This window comes from Nerophis ophidion, linkage group LG04 (assembly GCF_033978795.1).
Source record: "Nerophis ophidion isolate RoL-2023_Sa linkage group LG04, RoL_Noph_v1.0, whole genome shotgun sequence".
Taxonomy (NCBI): domain Eukaryota; kingdom Metazoa; phylum Chordata; class Actinopteri; order Syngnathiformes; family Syngnathidae; genus Nerophis; species Nerophis ophidion.
The window spans coordinates 84326134-84339960 of NC_084614.1; the positions used below are offsets into that span (position 1 = coordinate 84326134).

The 13827-nt window shown below is 40.3% G+C and overlaps 1 protein-coding gene across 2 annotated transcripts in view; it reads right to left on the bottom strand.

The window, feature by feature from the left end:
* Positions 1 to 13488, bottom strand: part of LOC133552092 (T-complex protein 1 subunit theta) — a 32546-nt gene extending 19058 nt beyond the window's left edge. For both annotated transcript variants that reach the window (XM_061899415.1, XM_061899414.1), the window contains exons 1-5: positions 13320 to 13488; positions 9430 to 9520; positions 9278 to 9357; positions 4814 to 4963; positions 2489 to 2669 (exon numbers count right to left, since the gene is read on the bottom strand). In XM_061899415.1, coding sequence (XP_061755399.1) covers positions 2489 to 2669; positions 4814 to 4963; positions 9278 to 9357; positions 9430 to 9520; positions 13320 to 13379 — 562 coding nt within the window. In that variant the 5' untranslated portion in view covers positions 13380 to 13488. The remainder of the gene's footprint in view (positions 1 to 2488; positions 2670 to 4813; positions 4964 to 9277; positions 9358 to 9429; positions 9521 to 13319) is intronic.
* Positions 13489 to 13827: the final 339 nt, after the last annotated feature.

Here is a 13827-nt window from a genome sequence, read left to right on the forward strand (position 1 = left end):
ACTTATACAAGTCTCCTATGTGCAAGTCTGCCCTTTTTTTTTTGCTGCAGCTGTAACATATACTGTAATATTAGGGATGCACCGAAATGAAAATTTGTGGCCGAAGCCGAATAAAACTTAAAAGCTTACCGAATAATGAATGCAGTTTTTCACAATTTTTTTTATATTGTATAAATAGCCTAGAATAAATATTTAGACATGTTTTTCAAATAAAGTTTTTTTTTATTGAATATTGACATTTTTTTAAATATTCCAGTAGCCTTTGCTTTTCAAAAAAAGCACAAAGTTTTTCATTTATATTAGGCCTTCAAACAAAACATGCATTCCAAAAAAAAAATAAAGTGCATTAAAGTGGATAAACCCACAACAAATGAATTATTGTCCTATTGGCAAAAGTCTGCTTAGCCACAGTAGATATGCTAATAATGTAAACAGAAGGCTCAAGGAAATTTCAATTAAGTGTGTGCTTGTAACCTCATACACTTATACAGGTAGCCTACACAACAGGCTAATAATGTAAACAGAGGCCCCACTAAATCTCAATAAGTGTGTGCATGTAACCTCATACACTTATACAGGTAGCCTACACAACAGGCTAATAATGTAAACAGAGGCCCCACTAAATCTCAATAAGTGTGTGCTTGTAACCTCATACACTTATACAGGTACACAACATATCCCAACGTCACTGCACGTTGGTTGATTGCGTCACCGCGTCAAAAAATTGCGTCACACGCCACTATTCGGCCTTGTTTTTAACTCATTCCACCGAAGGCCGAATGTGGCTTTTTTTGCCATATTCGGACGAATATATTCGGTTACCGATTAATCGGTGCATCCCTATGTAATATAGTAAATGATAATTGGGATTTTTTGTATATAGTATATATTAAATAATAACATATCAGGGGCAGCACGATATATAACAGGGGTTAGTGCATGTGCCTCACAATACGTGGGTCCTAAGTTCTATCCCGTGCTCGGGAACTTTCTGTGTGGAGTTTGCATGATTTCTCTGTGACTCCGTGGGTTCCCTCCGTGTATTCCGGCTTTCTCCCATATTTTAGCATCGCCGCCGTAAATATATATGTTGTGAAATAAGTTATTTTGCACAGAAATATTTCATAATAGTTTATTTACATGCCTTAATTGTTTCCAAACGCTGTCTGTAACATGGCAGTAAAACGGCTGATCAAACAAAACAGTGGTTATCGTCATGGACCCACTAGCTGCGCAAGCTAGCTCTCCAATCAGCTAAACAAACAAACTCAGTAAAATTCCACGGTGACATGTTGGTGACTTTATTGAGGAATTTGTGAAACTGAAACAATACAAAAAGAATGCCATTGTTAGTTAATAACACACACTTGCGAACATGTTAGTATATTAACTAATGCTAACTCCAAAAACCTGCACCTGGGGATAGGTTGATTGGCAACACTAAATTGGCCCCAGTGTGTGAATGTCGTCTGTTCATCTGGGTTGGCCCTGAAAAGAGCTGGCGACTTGTCCAGGGTGTACACCACCTACCGCCTGAATGCAGCTGAGATAGGCTGCGGAAACCCCCGCGACCCACAAAGGGACAATCGGTAGAAAATGGATGGATAGATATATAATATCTACATACATATATATATATTTTATGTTGCTACTGTAGTACATTTTGGTGTACTTTATACCTTTTGTTTTCGCCCTATTTTTTTAATCTATCAATCAAAGTTTATTCAAATAGTCCTAAATAACAAAAGTCTCAAAGGGCTGCCCTTGTGTGCATTATCCTTTCCATCCTTAACGGAGCTACTGTGTGGAACAATTTCCCTTGTGGATTATTAAAGTTTGTCTAAGTTTAGTCTAGGATATTTACACAAAATTTTGCATTGTTGTCAGAGATATCTCTTCTGTCGTCTTCATGTTCATCCAACTCTGTCGTGTGATTTGATTGAACGACGGAACATGAAACTCGTGGCGCTCCTTTTTTTGATTGATTGATTGAAACTTTTATTAGTAGATTTCACAGTTCGGTACATATTCCGTACAATTGACCACTAAATGGTAACACCCGAATAAGTTTTTCAACTTGTTTAAGTCAAGGTCCACGTTAATCAATTCATGGTAGATTTAACGAGCCCACGTGCCGAGTGTCGCGGACAGAGGCTAGCCAAGGGATTCGGACGCTGCAGTAGCCAAAACAAACTAAATGGGACTGGGAAGACGCCAAGAAAGAAGGACAAAAACAGGATTTCTCTGCAAAAAAGCGCAAATTTTGATATTTATTCCTAAATGAATTAAAAAAGGGAACTTTTTTTATGGAGGGGGAACAGGTTGGTGCTTGAACTATGGTCAATTCCATCTACTTTACTAATTATTATTTATGGTGATACTAAATACGGGTATCATGTGTATATTTTGTATCTGCTGATGTAGTTCGGTTGTACAAAAAAAGGCAGATACAAGATGCCAAATATCGGTCTAAAGAAGTTTCACTCACCACACGCCTGGGCGATGAGGCTTGACAAGAAGTCCTCGTTTCCGTACTGTTTGCTCATGACGGCCGTGCGAATCAACGCTGTGGCTTCCTTCGTGTCATGGAGGTTCTTGGCCGAGGAACACACACAGTCGGGCAGGATCTCCAGGGCCTTCTTGCAGGCCTTATCGTAGCCTTCAATCACCTGCGGCGACACAGCCCCTCGTTTATTCCCAACAGGAACACATTTGACGGACGGGTCTGTTGTTACTAGGGATGCACCGAAATGAAAATTTGTGGCCGAAGCCGAATAAAATTTAAACGCTTGGCCGAAGGCCGAATACTGAATAATGAATGCAGCTTTTCACAATTTTTTTTATATTGCATAAATAGCCTACAATACATTTTTAGACATGTTTTTTAAATAAAGTAAATTTGTATTGAATATTGACGTTTTTTTAATATTCCAGTAGTCTTTGCTTTTCAAAAGAAGCACAAAGTTTTTCATTTATATTAAGCCTTCAAACAAAACATGCATTCCTGAAAAAAATAAAGTGCATTAAAGTGGATATCAATCAATCAATCAATCAATGTTTATTTATATAGCCCCAAATCACAAATGTCTCAAAGGACTGCACAAATCATTACGACTACAACATCCTCGGAAGAATAAACCCACAATAAATTCATTTGTTGTGGATAAACCCACAACAAATGAATTATTGTCCTTTTGGCAAAAGTCTGCTTAGCCACAGTAGATATGCTAATAATGTAAACAGAAGGCTCAAGTAAATCTCAATAAGTGTGTGCTTGTAACCTCATACACTTACACAGGTAGCCTACACAACAGGCTAATAATGTAAACAGAGGCCCCACTAAATCTCAATTAAGTGTGTGCTTGTAACCTCATACACTTATACAGGTAGCCTACACAACAGGCTAATAATGTAAACAGCACACACACAATGTAAAGAGCACACATCAGATAAATACCGTCTGCTCGGTATCGTATAACCGGGCTCAATGTGCTCCATGAGTCTCCGAAAGCCAATGTCCTCCACAACACTAAACGGTTGATCATCCAAAGCCATAAACTCCATTACCTTCTTTGTAATTCCGTTTGCTTTGGCACGGTCAGTCGCAAACTTTTTCGTCCTCTCAAAGACGTCGGCCACGAGGCACCTCCTCGAGACAGTTTGGCTGAACATTCGTTGCAAACTGCAATTTTTTTGTCACTTTCCGACACTTTAAAACAGAGGCGCTCACACTTTTTCTGCAGGTGAGCTACTTTTCAATTGACAAAGTCGAGGATATCTACCTCATTCCTATTCATAATTTATATTTATTTATGAAAGAGACATTTTTGTTAACTAGTTAATGGTGTTTAATGATAATACAAGCATGTTTAACACACATAGATTCCTTTCTTTCATGAAGACAAGAATATAAGTTGGTGTATTGTATTTGATTCTGATGACTTGCATTGATTGGAATTAGACAGTGGTGCTGATAACGTCCGCATTTTCAAATGGAGGACAAAAAAAAGTCCTCCTTTCTGTCCAATACCACATGAAAGTGGTTGGATTTGGCATCTCATTTGTCCAACTTGCATACTCCTTTTTAAACACTTTGTTATGAGAGTAGCATATGTGTGTGGCCCTTTAATGTCTGGCAGCAGGTGAGTGACGTCAGTGAGTGTGCGAGTGGGCAAGCAAGTGAGAAAGCGGTCGCTGAGGGCGGGGGAGAAATACATTGGCATCAAACTCCGTAGCTTGCTAGCTTTCTGAAACTCTTATTTTGTTAGCACAGGCAGCATGAAACAGGTCTTTTATGGTGAAGACAGGAACTGTGCAGTCGGTCTTTAGAGTTTTGACAGTAGGTACGGAGTCTCTAGAAATAAAATGTGTTTCTCTGCGTCCGCCCTGTTAGTGATTTTTTTCTTAAATATGAACTCGCAGCAGCCAGCGTCATCTCACAAGATCCTCGGGTGCCGAGAATGTCAAACAACTGACGAAAGTGAAGACTTGGTATGATTGATGATTGCTCATTTTTATGTCTATTTTTTAATGCCTGGCTTGAGATCGACTGACACACCCTCCGAGATCGACGTAATGCCCACCCCTGCTTTAAAATATCACCACACTGCTGACATTTTTCCGAAGGCGCCGGGTTACAACGTCACCGCACGTTGGTTGATTGCGTCACCGCGTCCAAAAATTGCGTCACACACCACTATTCGGCCTTGCATTTAACTCATTCCACCGAAGGGCGAATGTGGCTTTTTTTTGCCATATTCGGCCGAATATATTCGGTTACCGATTATTCGGTGCATCCCTAGTTGTTACCCACCTCGGACACGGAGAGGCCCATTCGGAGGAGCTCCTCAGCCTGCTCCAGCAGGGCGCCGGCAAACACCAGCACAAAGTTGGTGCCGTCTCCCACCTCTTGCTCTTGCATGTAGGACGCCATGACGATCATTTTGGCGGCTGGATGCTGCACCTAGCGACAAGAGAGATGACTCAATCAATCATGAGCAAGTGGATATCATATGTACCGTATTTTTCGGAGTATAAGTCGCTCCGGAGTATACGTCGCACCGGCCGAAAATGCATAATAAAGAAGGAAAACAACATATATACGTGGCACTGGAGTATAAGTCGCATTTTTGGGGGAAATAATTTTATAAAATCCAACCCCAAGACATGCACCTGGGGATAGGTTGATTGGCAACACTAAATTGGCCCTAGTGTGTGAATGTTGTCTGTCTATCTGTGTTGGCCCTGCGATGAGATGGCGACTTGTCCAGGGTGTACCCTGCCTTCCGCCCGATTGTAGCTGAGATAGGCGCCAGCGCCCCCCGCGACCCCGAAAGGGAATAAGAGGTAGAAAATGGATGGATGGATGGCAACCCCAAGAATAGACATTTGAAAGGCAATTTAAAATAAATAAAGAATAATGAACAACAGGCTGAATAAGTGTACGTTATATGAGGCTTGAATAACAACTGAGAAGGTGCTTGGTATGTTAACCTAACATATTATGGTAAGAGTCATTCAAATAACTATAACATATCAAACATGCTGTAAGTTTACCAAACAATCTGTCACTCCTAATCCATAAATCCCATGAAATCTTCTTCCTGGATGTCGCTTCTAAACAACCGGTGTGACAAGGGGTGCCACTTTCGTGACTTCTGTGGTGCTTTTTTTGTGGACTTCTGGATCTGCCTCCTGGGAGCCTTTTGGCCATGGAGACCAGCTGCTGGGTTTCTTTCACACCGGAGTCTGTTTGGAGGGACTGGAGGAGATGCGGATGAGGGGACAGGACTGCGGAGCTAGCACTGAGCGCTGGGACGGAGAGGCTTGGTGGTGTCTTGGCTGGGTGAGCAGGTGTCGGAGACCTCAGTCACCTTGGACGTATCCTCGCTCATCCATGCGGACTGGACACTGGCTGAAAGTGGAGTCGGCTGTCTTGGTTGCTTTGTTGGGTCTGCTCCTGTCTCCGGCCATGCTCCCCCCACCCCAGCGGACGATGGCGTGGAACACCACAGAGGCCACCACAGTGGATATGTTTCTTTTACTTTTTATTCATAGCTGTATGTAGAAGTGTCTGCTTGTATCTGCTGCTTTAATGTCCTCTGTGTTCTTTGATGTTTCCCTCTTACACACATGGAAGAGGGATGTGTACCATGGCTATGAGTTGTTTTTTCCCCCTTGGCCTCAGTCTGCACCTCCTCTCCAGGGCCCAGGCTAAGGCCGATTTTTTTTATTTTATTTAAATCTACAATTTTTTTCTCCCATCCAAAAGAGATAAAGAAGTAAAATACAGCACTATGTCATCAGTTTCTGATTCATTAAATTGTATAACAGTGCAAAATAGTGCTAATTTGTAGTGGTCTTTCTTGAACTATTTGGGGGGAAAAAAAAGATATAAAAATAACAAAAAATTTGTTGAAAAATAAACATGTGATTCAATTATAAATACAGATTTCTACACATGGAAGTAATCATCAACTTAAAGTGCCCTCTTTGGGGATTGTAATAGAGATCCATCTGGATTCATCAACTTAATTCTAAACATTTCTTCACAAAAACAGAAATTTTTAACAACAATATTTACGGAACATGTCCACAAAAAATCTGTCTGTCAACACTGAATATTGCATGGTTGTCTTTTTTTTCCTCACAGTTTATGAACTTACATTCATATTTTGCTGAAGTATTATTCAATAAATATATTTAAAAAGGATTTTCAAATTGTTGCTATTTTTAGAGTATTTTGGAAAAAATCTCACGTACCCCTTGGCATACCTTCAAGTACCCCTAATCAGAGCAAAGCATTTTTGGTTGAAAAAAAGAGATAAATTAAATACAGCACAATGTCCTCAGATTCTGATTTATTAAATTGTATTACAGTGCAAAATATTGCTCATTTGTAGTGGTCTTTCTTGAACTATTTGGGGGGGAAAAAAAAGATATAAAAATAACTAAAAACTTGTTGAAAAATAAACATGTGATTCAATTATAAATATTGATTGTACTAGAGATCCATCTGGATTCATCAACTTAATTCTAAACATTTCTTCACAAAAACAGAAATTTTTAACAGCAATGTTTACGGAACATGTCCACAAAAAATCTGTCTGTCAACACTGAATATTGTTGTCTTTTTTTTCTCACAGTTTATGAACTTACATTCATATTTTGCTGAAGAATTATTCGATAAATATATTTATAAAGGATTTTTGAATTGTTGCTATCTTTAGAGTATTTTTGAAAAAATCTCACGTACCCCTTGGAATACCTTCAAGTACCCCCAGGGGTACACGTACCCCCATTTGAGAACCACTGCTTTAAGGCAACACTTGCCTTGACCATAAAAAGCTCAAATTTAAAGCCTGTCACAGGGATTATTTACAGAAATGGAAAACTACCACAAACCTAATATGGAAACCTTTAATAAAGACACAAAAGAGGAGAAAGGAATTGGAGAACTGAATGCATTGGGTTTTATCTGACGGGTACCGTATTTTTGGGACGATAAGTCAGTTTTTTTCATAGTTTGGCCGGGAGTGCGACTTATGTGTGAAATTATCAACACATTACCGTAAAATATTAGGGATGCACCGAAATGAATATTTGTGGCCGAAGCCGAATAAAATTTAAACGCTTGGCCGAAGGCCGAATAATGAATGCAGTTTTTCCCCAAAAATTTAATATTGCATAAATAGCCTAGAAAAAATATTTAGACATGTTTTTCAAATAAAGTAATTTTTTATTGAATATTGACTTTTTTTTTATATTCCAGTAGCCTTTGCTTTTCAAAAAAAGCACAAAGTTTTTCATTTATATTAGGCCTTCAGACAAAACATGCATTCCAAAAAAAAATAAAGTGCATTAAAGTGGATAAACCCACAACAAATCATCAATCAATCAATCAATGTTTACTTATATAGCCCTAAATCACTAGTGTCTCAAAGGGCTGCACAAACCACTACGACATCCTCGGTAGGCCCACATAAGGGCAAAGAAAACTCACACCCAGTGGGACATCGGTGACAATAATGACCCAGTGGGACGTCGGTGACAATGATGACTATGAGAACCTTGGAGAGGAGGAAAGCAATGGATGTGGAGCGGGTCTAACATGATACTGTGAAAGTTCAATCCATAATGGATCCAACAGTCGCGAGAGTCCTTTTGGCAAAAGTCTGCTTAGCCACAGTAGATATGTTAATAATGTAAACAGAAGGCTCAAGTAAATCTCAATAAGTGTGTGCTTGTAACCTCATACACTTATACAGGTAGCCTACACAACAGGCTAATAATGTAAACAGAGGCCCCACTAAATCTCAATAAGTGTGTGCTTGTAACCTCATACACTTATACAGGTACACAACATATCCCAACGTCACTGCGTGAAAAAATTGCGTCACACGCCACTATTCGGCCTCGTTTTTAACTCATTCCACCGAAGGCCGAATGTGGCTTTTTTTTGCCATATTCGGTTACCGATTAATCAGTGCATCCCTATAAAATATCAAATAATATTATATAACTCGGCTTCACGGTGGAAGAGGGGTTAGTGCGTCTGCCTCACAATACGAAGTTCCTGCAGTCCTGGGTTCAAATCCAGGCTCGGGATCTTTCTGTGTGGAGTTTGCATGTTCTCCCCGTGAATGCGTGGGCTTCCTCCCACTTCCAAAGACATGCACCTGGGGATAGGTTGATTGGTAACACTAAATTGGCCTTAGTGTGTGAATGTTGTCCGTCTATCTGTGTTGGCCCTGCGATGAGGTGGCGACTTGTCCAGGGTGTACCCTGCCTTCCGCCCGATTGTAGCTGAGATAGGCGCCAGCGACCCCGAAAGGGAATAAGCGGTAGAAAATGGATGGATTGATGGATTATATAACTCATTCACGTAAGAGACTAGACGTATAAGATTTCATGGGATTTATGGATTAGGAGTGACAGATAGTTTGGTAAAAGTATAGCATGTTCTATATGTTATAGTTATTTGAATGACTCTTACCATAATATGTTAGGTTAACATAGCAGTTGGTTATTTATGCCTCATATAACCTACACTTATTCAGCCTGTTGTTCACTATTCTTTATTTATTTTAAATTGCCTTTCCAATGTCTATTCTTGGTGTTGGATTTTATCAAATAAATTTCCCCCAAAAATGCGACTTATATATGTTTTTTCCCTTCTTTATTATGCTTTTTCGACAGGTGCGACTTATACTCCGAAAAATAGTCCACCATATAGTCTGGATACTATCAATAACTACAAAAAATAAGACTTGCTTACTTCCAGCTCTCTGAGGATGGTGGCAGCGTCATTAGTAACAAACAGCTTCTCCAAATGGTTGATGACCATTTTATTCATGCCTTGGAAATAAGAGAGGAGAGCATCTTAGAAACTTTTCCCGGTCTCGACAAACAACGTATTGATGCACTTACCATTGGGCCCGTAAGCTGTGCGTGTTGTCTGGGAAAGTTCCTTACAGGCTCTGATGTTGCGAAAGACTGCCTCTTCAAGACCTGAGTAGTGCTGGAAGAAAAGACATCATTTTTTATTAATGACAGGGCGCCTATGCCTACAAATGGTTATTATTACTGTTTTAAATGAAAATGAAATAAACGTGATCGATAATTGCACAAATCACAAACTGAATGGTTTGACTGCTAAGATGAAAACAAGAGACATCGACGTCTTTCCTCATTAAACGACATACCTCAAATTAAACTTGTTGAAAAATTAAAGCTGCAAGCAGCAATGGATGGGACCGACTTTTGCTGGTGTTTCCTTCCTTTACCCATTCAACATATCTTTACCTGCACATTACCTACCTTCCCTGCATCCTGGGGTCATACTGGTGCTTCTTTCTTTCACTCATACATGCTGGTGCTTCCTGCTATCACCCAGACAACATATCTTTACCTGCACATTACCTACCTTCTCTGTATCCTGGAGTCAAACTGGTGCCTCCTTCTTTCACCCAATTAACATATCTTTACCCGCACAGGACCTACCTTCTCTGCATTGTGTGGTCACGGTTCTTTGAAAGCTAGTAAAACCCAAACCGGAGCAGTTAGAAAAACTCTTTGCGCAACTTTTAATCAGAAGGGTTCAATCTCTTTCCTGTGCGAGTTTGAAGCCGACACAACAAACGTGCTCAGATGAGATAATTTTTGAAAAAGGGTGACAAGTTTTTACAAAACTTTTGTTTTGAAGGGGTAATTGCCAACTTCCTGTTGATTTTTGGTGAAGGGTGTCAAATAAATATAGGTCTAAGTGAGACCTACATAGAGGTTTTTGTTTCATGTCTCTACGACATTCCTACCGAAGTTACAAGCAGTTTTGTCTGTGTTTTCTTCCTAGGAGCTGTTTTGTCTGTGTTTTATTCCCAGGGGGCGCTAGAGCGCAATTTTAAGTTTTGTTTTTATTTTTATTAGATCGCAATTTTTGCCAATCCTGATGTGTGTGTCCAGTTTGGTGAGTTTTGAAGCATTTTAAGGGGGTCAAATTACAGCTCAAAGAGGCAAAAATGATTTTTTTTAGAAAACTTTTGCTTTGAAGGGGGTGTTTGCCAACTTCCTGTTGATTTCTGCTGAAGGATGTCATTTTATGAAATGTAAGTTTAAGTCAGACCTACATAGAGGTTTTTGTTTCATGTCGCTACGACATTCCTAACGGAAGTTACAAGCAGTTTGTTCTGTGTTATTTCCTAGGGGGCGCTAGAACGCAATTTTGAGTTTTTATTTTTTCTCTGCGCTGCTGGTCCACCTCCACTTTGGACAGGACTCTCGCTACTGTGTTGGATCCACTTTGGACTGGACTCTCACGGTTGTGTTGGATCCACTATGGATTGAACTTTCACAGCATCACGTTAGACCCGCTCGACATCCATTGCTTTGGGTCCCCTGGGGAGGGAGGTGGGGGAGGGGGGTTGCCCACATATGCGGTCCTCTCCAAGGTTTCTCATAGTCATCACTGTCACCGACGTCCCACTGGATGTGAGTTTTCCTTGCCCTTATGTGGGCTCTACCGAGGATGTCGTTGTGGTTCGTGCAACCCTTTGAGACACTAGTGAATTAGGGCCATATAAATAAGCATTGTTTGATTGAAGTGGACCACGGAAAAAATTAATTGCCCACCCGTGCTAGACCCACTCGACGAGAGAGACAGAGAGAGGGGGGCTGTGTCACCCACATCTGCGGTCCTCTCCAAGGTTTCTCAATTCGCTCCATTTTGTCCACTAAAGACGCCGAGATCATTATCCATGCGTTTGTTACGTCTCGCCTCGATTACTGTAACGTATTATTTTCGGGTCTCCCCATGTCTAGCATTAAAAGATTACAGTTGGTACAAAATGCGGCTGCTAGACTTTTGACAAGAACAAGAAAGTTTGATCACATTACGCCTGTACTGTATATACCTTTATATACATATATATATACCTATACTGTATATACCTTTATATACATACATATATACCTATACTGTATATACCTTTATTTACATATATACCTATACTGTATATACCTTTATATAAATACATAACTTTACTGTATATACCTTTATACATACATATATACCTATACTGTATATACCTTTATATACATATATACATACATATATACCTATACTGTATATACCTTTATATACATACATATATACCTATACTGTATATACCTTTATAAACATATATACCTATACTGTATATACCTTTATACATACATATATACCTATACTGTATATACCTTTATACATACATATATACCTATACTGTATATACCTTTATATACATATATACATACATATATACCTATACTGTATATACCTTTATATACATATATACATACATATATACCTATACTGTATATACCTTTATATACATATATACATACATATATACCTATACTGGCTCACCTGCACTGGCTTCCTGTGCACTTAAGATGTGACTTTAAGGTTTTACTACTTACGTATAAAATACTACACGGTCTAGCTCCAGCCTATCTTGCCGATTGTATTGTACCACATGTCCCGGCAAGAAATCTGCCTTCAAAAGACTCCGGCTTATTAGTGATTCCTAGACCCCCAAAAAAGTCTGCGGGCTACAGAGCGTTTTCCGTTCGGGCTCCAGTACTCTGGAATGCCCTCCCGGTAACAGTTCGAGATGCTACCTCAGTAGAAGCATTTAAGTCTCACCTTATAACTCATCTGTATACTCTAGCCTTTAAATAGACCTTTTTAGACCAGTTGATCTGCCGCTTCTTTTCTTTTTTCTCCTATGTCCCCCCCCCCCCCCCCTTGTGGAGGGGGTCCGGTCCGATGACCATGGATGAAGTACTGGCTGTCCAGAGTCGAGACCCAGGATGGACCGCTCGTCGGGACCCAGGATGGACCGCTCGCCTGTGTATCGGTTGGGGACATCTCTACGCTGCTGATCCGCCTCCGCTTGAGATGGTTTCCTGTGGACGGGACTCTCGCTGCTGTCTTGGATCCGCTTTGAACTGAACTCTCGCGGCTGTGTTGGAGCCACTATGGATTGAACTTTCACAGTATCATGTTAGACCCGCTCGACATCCATTGCTTTCAGTCCCCTAGAGGGGGGGGGGGGGGGGTTGCCCACATCTGAGGTCCTCTCCAAGGTTTCTCATCGTCAGCATTGTCACTGGCGTCCCACTGGATGTGAATTCTCCCTGCCCACTGGGTGTGAGTTTTCCTTGCCCTTTTGTGGGTTCTTCCGAGGATGTCGTAGTCGTAATGATTTGTGCAGTCCTTTGAGACATTTGTGATTTGGGGCTATATAAATAAACATTGATTGATTGAGTCCTTCACATTGTCATCCCACTGGGTTGTGAGTTTTTCCTTGCCTTTATTTGGGCTCCGAACCCACAATGTCGTTGTAGCTTGTGCGGCCCTTCGAGACACTTGTGATTTAGTGCTATATAAATAAACATTGTTTGATTTCTAGTTTGTTTGTCAATTTTGCATTTTATAAATAAATGGTTTATATAATTATTTGTATTTAAAGACATGCATGCTAACTGAAACATGGCATTAGCTGCGCAGCGAGCACCTAAACACATGCTGAGTCACAGTAGTCACTCGCCCTCAAACCTAAACCAACATTTCAGAAAATAGAAGAAGATAGAAGGGCAGACAGTCCAAAGCAGGTGTTGATGCTCTGAGGATGAAAGTAGCCGCCATGCTGGCTTCTAGAAGCTTCGAACATGTGAATCATTCTCATGCTAACCTAGCTAATGCTAGCCAGCACGTTGCTTCACAAAGAGTCAACAGGAAGTGCTGGGATTCCGACACAACGTCGCGGGGTTCGACTCACCTTAGCGCCGTCTTTCAACATTTGGGCGAAGCCCGGTGCTTTGGGGACGTGGAGAGCCATTGTGCGGCGTCTGTCGGCCTGGTTTGAGCGCGGAGAAAGCAGCCGCGGAGTGGACACCACAATGCCGGAGACTCGGGAGGAGGAAGGGGCGGGGCGAAAGGAGTGAGGCGTGGCGCCGCTTGGACGGAAAGTCAGGAGGGACAAACTGCGCGATTGTCGTATTTAAGTATACTCTCACCAAAAATATGACGGTGATCGTTATTATTACTAATAATACTTTCTTGGCAGACGAAATATGTCATAAAACATTATTCTTCCGGCAACTTATGAGTCATTTAATTTTAATTCAAGTATTTAGATATGTTTACCTTTCACTGTTTTAATTTGTAAAATATGTATACACACACACACATATATATTATATATATATGTATACATACATATATATATAATATATATATATATGTATATATATACATACATATATACATATATGTATGTATATATG